Consider the following 13,194-nt stretch of genomic DNA (forward strand, 5'->3'; position numbering starts at 1 on the left):
AATACAGTTTTCTAGACATTTGTGTCCCACCGGGACCCGAGGGCAGTCTTCTCGGGCTGGCTCATTTTCCAGCAGAGCTGAAATGAGCAAATGAAAAAAAAAAAAAAATCGTCTAAAATATTCTAAACCTACAATAGCAATCTGGTAATATCAGGCTACATATCACTTAAATGTCAGAGCTTAACTCGGCATGTAAATATGAAATAAATGAGTTAATGTGAAGTGGAATCGAAAATAACATTGAGGTCCTCCTAACATTAGCCGAATTTGGCTAATAGTTAGCTTGTATGATGTTACTAACACACTGTTTTTAGCCAAACGCAGTAATGTCCGCTCTCCATTAGTTATCGACGCAAGTCTCGTTATTACTCCCGTAATTTTCATGTATTGTACATCCCAAAATAAAATGTATTAACCATGTTATGGTGCTGTAATGACTTAATGTTATTGCAACATAATACTGTGTCTTTTTCACGGGTCTTGGAAAGGAGGATCGCATCCGCATTTTCTTCTTCGTTGGTCTAAACAATGACACGGTTGCCATTTTTGAGAGAGAGAAATAAGTAACCAGTTCAATGAAAACAAGCCCAAAGATTTAAGTGACTATTAGGCTATATGAGCACTTTAAACCTATATGCATCGGCTATTTGAAAATAGACGATTTGGGAATAGCCGATCTACAAGCTCACAACAAAATAATAATAACAAATAAAAAGCAACTACCAATATTTGCAAGCAACTTTACAGAAAACGAGGTCGCTTATAATTAGTATACATGGCAACACTAGTTAGAAACAAAACATGTTTCATGAAAATAGCAGATCTACAAGCTCACAACGCGTCGCCGCCTTGTGAGCTTGTAGATCAGCTATTTTGTATTTTGATTAAATACTTTATTTAGAAAAGGCATTAATGAAACCAAATGGACCCATTTGGGTCTTTTTTTCATGTAAGCCAGTAGTGAAAAGGGCAAACTTGCAGTTATGCATTAACAACTCAAGCCCTGTTTCAAACAGTGAAATTAAAAGACAAGTTGTGAGCTTCTCTTTTATAAAGGCTAAATAATAATAACAACTTTAGTGTCAACTGTATTCTTGACTGGTTATGCACTAGTACTTAGTGACCAAGTACTCCAGTTAATTGTGATGGAGATAAAAAATAGATTTCCAGTATTGATTTCAGATTGGCCAATTTGCAGGTGATCAGGTGTATGGAGTACTCTACATTCCCACATAAGCTGTTGATCACCGATCTGTGATTGGCTTTGGCTATGTTTTGCTTCCAGATAATAAGCGAGACAGAAACACAGTGCAATACATGTTGCTTTGCAACCTGGGAATACAAGATGAACCCTGAAGCCATGGACCCTGCCGCTAGAAAGGATTTTATCCATAAAATGATTTCAATTTTGCTTATGTTAGTTACAGAAGGTTTGAGACCAAGCCACCAACTGCAATTGAATAAGGAGCTTGAAGAGTACATGGACATGGACGACGGAGATGTTGGAACCCTGACTGAGGATGAAGATGATTCGGACGAAGATTCCAGTGTAGCAGGAGATATTAACGAAGATTTTCATGGCAGGGCTATCTGTACAAATACATATGGGAGTATTGTGAGGACTATGCCAAAGACACAACGTGTCCTAAGCCACCGCCTAGCCCACCACCATGCCCAAGAAAGTCAAAGAAAAGACCCAGAATCTAAAATTGCTATGACATTCATTTGAGGCCTGTTATCTCAGTTCAATGAATCTAACTGAAGCTCTACAAGGCATCATTCTATAAGCCATATCTCGAAAACTGGTGGGTCAAACTGCACAAGCAATATGTCAATTTGTAGCTATGATTCCCTGCTTTCATATGACATGAAAAAAACAAAAATAAAAAAAGCCTAGATGACTTATCCTTTATCGTGTCGGGTCACATTTACATAACTTATGTTCATATTAAAAATGACCAAGCTCAGGTGGCATAGTGGTAAAGTGCCTGCCCACCACTGCGTAGGTCGTGGGTTAAAATCCACTGTGGTGCATCCAGCTTTGTCGAGCGTCTATACGAACACAACCTTGATTAAAATTGGTTGTATAGGAGTCAGGACTGAGGCTGCATTCACACATGATAGGTATGGTGGACAGAGAAGTCTGAGCCACACTGGATCAAGTTCCTGGTTCTACAATTCGGTCTACAATGTCCTCCTCGGCCCGTCCAATAGGCTTGGGCAATATACCGGTAATATTGTATATCGCGATATCTAAAGACAATACCAGTATTATAAAAAATACCGTATACCGTCATTATACTGTATTTTATTAAAAATTAAAAAAAAAAAAAAAAAGTTTTGATTATTTTTTTACCTATAAACATATAAATTACTTTTTTCTACTTTTTCAGTTTCATTTCAAACAACTACAAATTGTAATTAGTGACGCTGACAGCTGAATTATATTACTGGGACGAGCGGAGTGGCGGTCACGTGACAACCGGCTTCTTACAAGGCAGAGCCTGCTTACAGGAAGGTAAACAAAACATGATGGCGGGGAGAGAAACAAGTCCTAGTAAATTGGTGTCTAAAAAATCTGCTGGAAATTCTTCTGTTTGGCAGCATTTCGGTTTCCAGCCGAATGAAAAAGGAGAACCAGATAATCCCGATGTGGTTGTGTGCAAGCTTTGCATGAAAGATGTAAAAGCGAAAGGAGGAAATACGAGCAATTTGCAATGTCACATGGAGAAGAATCATGCCCGTGAATTTAACAGGCTCCCGAAGGTCCAAGCAAGATCTAAAAAACTTGTACAGCCATCAGTTCCTAGCGCTTTTGCTAAAGTGAAAAAATACAACCGGGATAGTCAGCGGTGAAAAACATGCACCCGTGATGTGGCCAGGTACCTGGTCAAAGAGATGGTGCCTCTCTACACAGTGGAGAAACAGTCATTCAATGATCTACTAACAACACTTGATCCCCAGTACGAACTGCCTGGACGTAAACACTTTTCAAAAGATGCAATTCCGGGATTGTACAAAGAAGTAAAATGTGAGGTTGAAGAGCTGTTGGCGGGAGTAGACAGCTACGCGTTAACTCATTCAATGCCAATGACGTCTTTTGACGGCCGTTTTCAGTTGGCCATTAGTGCCAATGACGTCTTTTGACGTCTAAAAAAAAAAGGTTAGGTTCAAAAAAACATTTTTTCAAATTCTTTTTTTTTTTTTGGGGTATTTCTTTTTTTGTTGAAATCTCAAAGGAACTAGGAGAAAACGATTTTCAAAAAGTTAATGCTCCATCCACTTCAATGTTAAAAAAGAAACGGAGAAAAAAATATCATTTTTCCATATATAGTCAATCATGGCACAGGGATCAACAAGCTTGAAATAAGCCTGGCACTGAATGACTGATATGTGGTCTGCCAGAAATATGGCGCCGTACATGTCTTTGACCGTCCACGCAATTACAAGTGAGTGGAAACTCGAGTCCCGATGTCTCCAGACCAGCTACCTACCAGAAAACCATACAGCGGAGAATCTCGCAAATGCACTCAGAGAGGCACTGGAGAATTGGCAGCTTGATGAAGGAAAACTTTCTGCCATAACTACAGACAATGGCGCAAACATCAAGGCCGCCATCACGGATCATCTACATTGGCCATGGATAAATTGCTTCGGTCACAACCTAAATTTAGCTGTTACCAACACAGTGCCAGAGCAGAAAAGGCCAGTATTGGATCGACTGGCCAACGTGCGTAGCATCACCGCTTTTCACACAGCTGGAACCGTAGGAGAGAACTTTACAAGCAACAGCAGGAACGGGGGGCTAAAAAGACACAAGATCCTACGGTAATAGGCTTATAAAATGTATATATATATATATCCCCAAAAAGTCTAATAATCTGTTAAATTGATTACACTATTCCATGTGTAAGTCGCTTTGGATAAAAGCGTCTGCTAAATGACTGTAATGTAATGTAATGTACATGTAATATTTCCTATTCGGCCGTGATGACTAACTAGGCTATAAATAATTTAAAATGTATTTTTATTTATTATTTACAGGACTGCGCCACGCGCTGGGGTTCTAAACTTGCTATGATCGAGCGCTTCCTGAAGCACGCCGAGTCGATCATACAAGTCCTGGCAGCTGACAGAAGAACCCAGCTGAAACTCAACTGGTCAGACGTTGACGTCCTAACGGCTGTTTACGAGGCACTGAAACCAGTCGGAGACTTCACTGATATTTTATCAGCCGAAGATTACGTGACCAGCTCTGCTCTCCTTCCCATGCTCCGGTTGTGCAGAGATGATGTGCTCAAAATAAAAGAAGATGATCTCCCGTTGACAAAGACCATAAAGCAGGGAATCCTGGCCAAACTGGAGGCCAAATATGGCTTAAACGTGCGGGAGTTTACCCGCAAATGCACATTCCTTGATCCTCGGTATCGTGGGGGTTATGAGAGCAGTGACGCCGCTTTGGAGGACACAAAGCTGCTGTTGGAGACAGAGATGGTGAGTCTGGAGAGGCAAGTAGAAGAGAAGAAGCGGCGAGAAGAAGATGGAGGAGCAGGTGCAGCTGCAACTGGCACAACAACTGTAGGGCAAGACCCAGGTGAGGAAGCTGGAGGCGAGGCAGGAGGCGAAGTTCCTCAGCCCCCCCAAAAAAGACAAAAAAGACTTTGGGCAGTCTCCTTCAGAAGGTAACGGGTGCAGACCGCACACTTGGCACCGTGGCGGAGCGAGCAGCTCAGGAGTTGACCAAATATGGTCATGAGGATGTGATCGACGGAGACGATGATCCGCTAATGTGGTGGAAAGATTATGGACAGCAACATTTTCCACTGATGTCGAGGGTGGCCCGAAGGTATTTGTGTGCGTGCGCCACGAGTGTGGCATCCGAACGTGGCATCCGAACGTGTGTTCAGCACGGCAGGGAATATTGTTACCCCATCGCGTTCTCTGCTCAAGCCAGAAATGGTTAATATGCTCGTTTTTCTGGCGACAAACCTTAAACGCAAGAAGTAGTTAAATCCTCAGCTCAGCTCCCCCGTTATTTTAAGATGAGCGGCCTTTTGTGTTTTTATTTGGCCTATTTAGGTTGACTTTTTATTATTATTAGCCAATAGCCAAAGTGAGTAAAGTGACCCTGCAACTGTATTTTTGTTTATTCTATTTTGTCATTTTGTTAAATGAAGGCTGGAGAAGAGCCTGTTGCAGGCAGCCTGTGTGTGTTATACTAAAAGCTCAGCTTTTTATTTTATTTTAAGTAGCCTGGCTAAGTGGTAGAATTTTGTTATTTTGGTGACGTCTAGGGCTAGGCTGAATGAAGATAATAATAATAATAATATTAATAATAATTAATATGGGCGAGGATATTTTTTTGAATTATTGCACTGCCACTGACAACTGTATTTTATATTGTATTTACTATTTTGCTAAACAGAGATAGCAGTTTGTTTTGTTGTCATGCTCTTCTTGCACTAAGGCTACAGTATAAGTTACTGTATTTGCACTCTTAAGCCTAAGGTAATTTAATTCATTGTTTAATGTTTACAAGAGGACACAGTATTTTGCACTCAGGATTTATGCACTGTTTTTGAACTGAGGTTCCATGTGTAGACTAATAAATGTTGTTACCTTGTTGGTATATCATACATTTTGTCCTTGGCTCGTTTTGTTATTTTAAAAATGGTTATAAAAATGGTTATATATCGCATCGCATTCATGCGGACAATAGTGTACTGTGGCTCTTATAATGCCCACTGCTGCCATCTAGCGGCGGCTAAGAAATATAGCATTCAGATCATGGGCAATACAACTTTTTTTAATTGGTCGGTAATACCGAAAATCGCGGTAAAATTTAAATCAAAATACCGTTTTTAAAAAATCGATATCGCCCAAGCCTACCGTCCAACCTCTTCCACTGGGGCCTGGCAGACACTCCACTGTGCCCACTCTGCCAGAGAGGAGGATGGCTGGAGAACATCTTGAGTTGTTGTCCAAAAGGAATGGGAGACGGGCGCTACCGAGGGTCATCACAGAGGGTCACAGAGGGTCGCCTGGGCGAGGGTGTATGACGTTGAAAGACCCCAAACACACAATGACCCCAGGATACATCACTAATGATGTGTCAAAGTTGCACCAAGGTGTTTGTTAGAACTTACACTACAGGAGCATTCCTCATCACACCATCATTGAAGGAACAAAGAAGAATAAAGTTCATGTCTTGGAATGTTAATCTGTTTTGTACAGAGGAACGGAATAAAAGTCCTCCACGCCATTGTACAGGATTGATCAACAGTTACCAGAAATGTTTACTTTTACCACTCACATTTTCCCCACCCCCCAGAAACGTGGTACTCGGTTTAACCGTCAAAATGAATTAATGGATATGACAGGCGGCTGAATTACTAGAGATGATAGTTGTTTAACTGAAATGCACTCAGAGGCTGCTATTACAATCTATCGCCACAAGATGGCTGCAAACTCTATGGTCTGTTGAAATACATTTTATTTATCATCGTAGGTATGGGTGCAACTTCCTCCTTATAATAGGCCTATTGATCTCACTCACCGTGGTCGGCACCTCAGTATAACTGGTCGCTCCTTTCAGCATCTGCACATCCTTTCTAAACTGTGTTATAAAGTCTGCCAGGCCAGTATAGCCTTCTTTGAAAATAACTTATATCACTCTATATCATTGATTACTATCCCAATATAGAGCTATTTAACGCTATTACTGAACAAACACTCTATGGCAATGAGTACTATCAGAATATAGAGCTATTTAACACTGTTACTGGACAAACATTCTTTAGTAATGATTACTATCACAATATAGAGCTATTTAACACTGTTACTGAACAAACACTCTATGAGTACTATCAGAATATAGAGCTATTTAACACTGTATTTAACAATTTTAACCAAAGAAAATAACCTAACCTTATCTTTAAAACAGATTCTGTAACAACAATAATCATACATCAGTTTGATGATACGGGAATCCAATGGCTCCTAGAAGTGAGCCATTAGAACCTGCACTCACACTGCAATTAGTGCTGTACAATAAAAACTGTGAATTTAGAGCATGGCTAATTGGCTAAAAGGAAAAGCTTTAGGGAAAACAACAAAAATGTTTGTATGATTGCAGAAAACACAAATACTAAAATGTTACCTGTACCTTACTACATTAGTATAGTTCAATTGTAAGTTGCAACAGAAGCAACACTTTTGTTAAATTGCTAATTTTAGTTAGCTAGAAAACAAATATGAAGCATTTCCTTGTCAGAGGAATTATATTTCTTAACTTTCAGGCATATGTAATGCCCGAGATTCGAACCCAGGTCTCCCACATGGAAAGCCAACATCTGAACCACTAAGCCAAAGGGATATCCCTATTGCTCGGGGGAGAGACTTACTCAATGGAGGTTGTCTTATCAATGCAGGACATCTGTGACTTGAAGCAGAGCAGGTGTTAGTGTGACCATGTCGTTGTGGTGACAGACACTGGCTGGCAGAAGTGCTCCAAAGTTTAAATCAATAAAAATATATATATATTTAAAAAGCATATTCTATGAAAGTGAAATATCCCTTTAATTGTCCGAAGTTGCTCCAGTGCCTTCCTTCCTCACACAATCCAGTCCCGCTCCCAAGATGCACCGGACCAGCCTAGATTTGTTCACACCAGTGATCATAATTGATCATACTGCTGGTGCTGGTGTGCTGAGGAACCAGCAAACCTTCAAGTCTGTGTTACTGTCTTACACCAGTTTGACAGTCAAATGATTACATAACTGGATGTGATTATTCCCTAGCAGCCATGATGGATCACATACTGTAGTCACTGTACCTTATCATTATTCTATAGTCAGTGTGGGTTACCATGATGTCAACCTTATTCACGCTCTTCAAATAAAGTATCACCACAGTATTCATGTAATAATCTCAAAATAAATAATACAACAGAACTAATACAAATAATTATGGTAAATTAGTCTGACCTTAGAATCTGCAGTCTACAATGTGGACTCTGCAGTCCAGTAGAGAGAATCTTCATGAATGAATCCTGCAGAAATTGGTTCCCACTGAGGTCCAGTTCTGTTAGATGTGAAGGATTAGAGCTGAGAGCTGAAGCCACAACTTCATAGTGTGTCCCTTGGAGTTCACAGCCAACAAGTCTGTAAAGATTAAATTTAACATCAGAGATGTCAATTAAGTTAACTAAGAGATCTTCTATCTATTTAGAATTGTTGCACATATTGTAAGGTAGAGCACCCCCATGTGGCCAGTTACCGTATTCTGGGCTGAACATTAAGCCAAAATAGCAGATCTACAAACTCACAACACGTCGCAACACAGCACATTGTGAGCTTACATAAACATCATAAACAACAACATATCTTGAATAAATAATAGAAATACAGGCTGTTCACCGTCCTGCTCCCCAGAGGATGACCCCTACTGATTTTAGTGACCAAATAGTCTTTCCTCTAGTGCCAACATTAGGTCAAAATGTTCAGTGTCACACAACATTTCTAAATCTACTGGTCAAATTGTCATGACACTTGTTGATCACATTCATTCTCCCCACAGGATTGAACCTACTGCTTTTACTGACACCATGACCTCTACTCTAGCGCCACCCTTTGGCCAAATAGTACTATATAGTATTTTGTTTTAAATGTTAGTTCTTCATTAAAAGTCGAATTAAAACTGTTTCTGTTGGTTACAATACAGTGAATCCTTTAGTGAATATATAATATGAAACCTGGCACTAAAACATAATATTTATTTGCATTTATTTTTCCATTTTAGAAAGCTGGGTTATAAAGCCTGATTTATAATTGGTTGCAGGGCAGTAACTTTTAGACTCTTAGTCTTGTTTTTTACCTGTCTTTTACTGGTCTTTATTTATACATGAACACAACACCACCAGTCATTTGAGACCCAGACAGGATTTGAAACGTGGTTGTTACGGGATATTTTACATTAATGGTTCTCAGATATTTTCATGTCAAGAAAATGTATTTGGCCTCAGTTATAAATAAATATAAATACAATATTTTGGCAGTGTTGTGCCTGAACGCGTTCAATGAACGATCGTTCATGAACTCGTTCATATTTTGGATGAACGTGAACTGAAAGTACTGTATATTCGCTAGATGAGCGTTATTGTGAACGCGTTCATTCTGGCGTTTGTGAACGGCGTTCTCTCACAGTATAACTTCGTTCAAGAGTGTCCCAAATTTCCATGGTTACATCGGTTTGTCATGTTGTATTTCCTCCTATCCTGTGTTTCCAAGGCCAAAAAAGCAAAAAAAAAGAAAATCCAGGCGGTCTCTGACATTCATCTCATCTGCGCAGCGCGGAGTGAACACAATCTACGTGCAGACTACAGACTCACTATGCAGCTCAGTGATTACAGATAGCCTCTCGGGTTAAAAATGCAAGGGAAGCACCACGTAGCTTTATTAAATCCCTGTCCGTTTATCAGTTGTTGTGTCAGTGTCACTTTAGTACGCTGAGTGATAATGATCCACAGCTGTATTGTTCTTCTTGCAGAGACGCAAGATCATTTTGTAATTTAAGAAAGTTTCTGCGCTGTGTGTACACACACGTATGAACAACAACAACGTTGCTGGGACCGGGTGTCCTGCTTGTGTTAAAAACAAAGTATTTTTCACAACTTTTCACTGTTGATGCTGTTTCTTTCTCTCTCTTCTGCTGCTGCTGCTGTTGTTCTCTCATGGGCTAGAGCCTAATTTATACTTTGCAGCACGACGGTGTCCCATGCCTAAAATAGCAGACTTACAAGCTCACAACGCGTCGTGGATGCAACTCTTAGTGGGCATGTAGGTCTGCTATGTTTTTAAAACATGGCTAAAAATGGCATAATCCTGGATTTTTTATTTAGATAGATAGATAGATAGATAGATAGATAGATAGATAGATAAGTTCATTTTAAAATGTGTGAACTATGAACTGAACTAATTCATGTAGAAAGTGAACTTTCCCAACACTGCCTTTAAGAGAATCTAAGTTATACAACATGTTTCTCAATTATTTAAGTAAAAAAAGAAAAAGCTCACAGCGCGTTGCAACACATTATGAGCTTGTAGATTGGCTATTTTTGAATAGCTGAAGTATAAAATAGGGTTAAAGTGTTTAAACCATTCCTCATTTAGCTGGGGACCCCCTAGAACTCCTCAAGGAACCAAAGTAGTGTCCTGGGAACCCACTTTGAGAACCAATGTTTATGTTAACCATCATTTCTAGTTATACTACTACTACTACTACTACTACTACTACTACTACTACTACTACTACTACTACTACTAATAATAATAATAATAGTGTAGTGGTGTGAATGTAGATTGACTCTGTTCTAGTAAGTTTTCTATTCACATGACTACTAACCGAGCCTTTTTGCTGTTCCTCACAGCTGGGATCAGTCTCCGTCGCCCATATGGTGATGTGTTGTATGTGTCCAGGTAGAACTCATCCAGAACCTCTTCTGACATCTGCAGCATGAAGGCCAGAGCTGAACACTGGGTTGGAGACAGTTCTGTCTTTGATCTGTCCCCTGACTTCAGGTACTGTTGGATATCCTGATGAACTGAGTGGTCGTTCATCTCCATCAAACAGTGGAAGACGTTGATACATCTGTCAGGAGAGTAAAAAGTGTCATTTTGTTGCAAATGTTGTTGCTCATTAATCTCCTTCAGGTTGTTGATGGCTCTCTGGATACTCAATGGACAGTTCTTTGTCTGACCCAGCAGGCCTCCTAACAGACTCTGGTTGGACTCCAGTGAGAGGCCATGAAGGAAGCGGACAAAGAGGTCCAGGTGACCGTTTTTACTCTTCAGGGCTTTTTCCATGGCTCTCTGCAGGAATTCCTCCAAGGATCTGACACTGCCTGCCAGGAATGTCTCCAGTACCTTCATGTTCTTCTCTGTGAAACAGTGGAACAGGTAAACTGCAGCCAGAAACTCCTGGATGCTCAGATGAACAAAGCTGTAGACCTTTTTCTGGAAGAGCACACTCTCTTCTTTGAAGATCTCTGTGCACACTCCTGAGTCCGAGGCTTCTTTCACATCGAGACCACACTCTTCCAGGTCTTCTTGGTAGAACATGATGCTACCTTTCTGCAGATGTTCAAATGCCAGCCTGCCTAGCTTCAGAAGAACCTCCCTGTCACTCTCCATGAGCTGCTGTTGATTCTCTCTCTTTTGTTTCTTTTTCTTTTTTCCTTTCTTTCCTTTCCTTCCTTTCTTTTTTACCTTATGGGTCTCATCATACTTCTGCTTCTTCCTCTTTGTCTGAACCAGCACGAAGTGGCTGTACATCTGAGTCAGGGTCTTGGGCAGCTGTCCTGTCTCGTCTGTCTTCAACATGTCCTCCACAACGGTAGCAGTGATGCAACAGAAGACTGGGATGTGACACATGATGTGGAGGCTCCTTGATGTCTTCAAATGTGAGATGATTGTGCTGGCCAGCTTCTCATCACTGAATCTCTTCCTGAAGAACTCCTCCTTCTGGAGGTCTGTGAACCCTCGTACTTCTGTCACCATGTCAACACACGCAGAAGGGATCTGATTGGCTGCTGCAGGTCTGGTAGTTATCCAGAGGAGAGCTGAGGGGAGCAGATTCCCCTTGATGAGGTTTGTCAACAGCACGTCCACTGATGATGTCACTGTGACATCAGAAATAATGTCATTGTTGTGGAAGTTCATTGAAAACCTGCTTTCATCAAGGCCATCAAAGATAAAGCCAACTTTCCAGACGGCAAGCTGCTCTGCTGTGACCTTCTTTAATGTTGGGTGGAAAACATGGATCAGTGTGAGAAGACTGTGCTGCTCATCTCTGACCAAGTTCAGCCCCCGGAATGAAAAGGGAACCAGGAGAATGACATCTTGATTTTCCAAACCCTTTGCCCAGTCCAGAGTGAACTTACACACAGAGAATGTTTTTCCAATGCCAGCGATGCCCTTGGTTAGAACTCTTCTGATGGGTGTCTCTCTGCCAAGGACGAGGGGTTTAAAGATGTCACAGCAGTTGATTGGTTTGTCATGGGGAGTCTTCTTCTTGGAAAGTGTCTCAAGCTGCCAGACCTCATGTTGGTTATTAACCCCTTCACTCTCTCCCACTGTGATGTAGAGCTCTGTGTAGATGCTGCTGAGGGAGTGCACATCAGTGACGTATGTCACACGATCAAGACTGTTCAAACCGATCTTATAATCCTTTAAATCCTCCTGCAGACTGACATCTGCTATGAGAAGAGAATGAAGACATTTTAAACATTCAGCTTCATTCATAACTTTACATCCTTACAGCTGTGTTTGCACATTATTAATGAAATGCCCTCCAGACTATGTTCTTCTGCCATTTATGCATCTCAGAATTGTCTTACTTTGTCCACTTCTGGTTTGACTGGATGTCTTCAGTCCAGGTGTTATCAGAGAAGTCCTCTCTCTGTGGAGGAGAAGGAGATATGACCATTATGATTATGTAATACACATATGACTTGTGTGCAGTGTTGGGCAGTAACCGGTTACTTAATAATATATTACTGTATTATTACTTAACCCAGAGTAGTGTTTACCCAGAGTAGTGTAACGTATTACTCTGCCAAATCTGTAATATTATTACATATTACAATTTTTTTACATAATCCAAATAACGCTGCGTTACTCGTTACAATGAACGCGACTTGTTTTAGTTTCTGACCGAGATAAAAGTGCTCTCTCTCTCTGGCTTTTCCCTGTATCAGTCTATGAGCAGCACTGTGGTGTGTCTGTCCATCAGACATGTTACATATCATAGACTGTATGGGTCTATGTGTCTGTGTCCAGCAGACATGCTGTAGATCGTATGGGTCTATGTGTCTGTGTCCATCAGACATGCTACAGATCATAGACTGTATGGGTCTATGTGTCTGTGTCCATCAGACATGCTACAGATCATAGACTGTATGGGTCTATGTGTCTGTGACTCTGTGTCCATCAGACATGCTACAAATCATAGACTGTATGGGTCTATGTGTCTGTGTCCAGCAGACATGCTGCAGATCATAGATTGTATGGGTCTATGGGCCCTATTCCAGGTTGAAGTTGCTAAAGCCACTAATATCAGACTAGGTAAGGGGCGTTCCCCCGCAAAAGTTGCTATTCTGGGACACCCCCTTACCTGCTAAACACCTGCGCTACCCCT

General features: G+C 40.8%; 1 protein-coding gene across 3 annotated transcripts in view; it reads right to left on the reverse strand.

Moving 5' to 3' along the window:
* The window catches only part of LOC311064129 (uncharacterized protein), a 90,112-nt gene that overhangs the window by 51,952 nt on the left and 24,966 nt on the right, over window positions 1-13,194 (reverse strand). For all 3 annotated transcript variants that reach the window (XM_084083896.1, XM_084083894.1, XM_084083895.1), the window contains exons 4-6: window positions 12,395-12,456; window positions 10,402-12,253; window positions 7,986-8,162 (exon numbers count right to left, since the gene is read on the reverse strand). In XM_084083896.1, the coding sequence (XP_083940022.1) occupies window positions 7,986-8,162; window positions 10,402-12,253; window positions 12,395-12,456 (2,091 nt within the window). The remainder of the gene's footprint in view (window positions 1-7,985; window positions 8,163-10,401; window positions 12,254-12,394; window positions 12,457-13,194) is intronic.

Source organism: Gymnoscopelus microlampas (genome assembly GCF_963454915.1).
Source record: "Gymnoscopelus microlampas genome assembly, chromosome: 17".
NCBI classification, from domain to species: domain Eukaryota; kingdom Metazoa; phylum Chordata; class Actinopteri; order Myctophiformes; family Myctophidae; genus Gymnoscopelus; species Gymnoscopelus microlampas.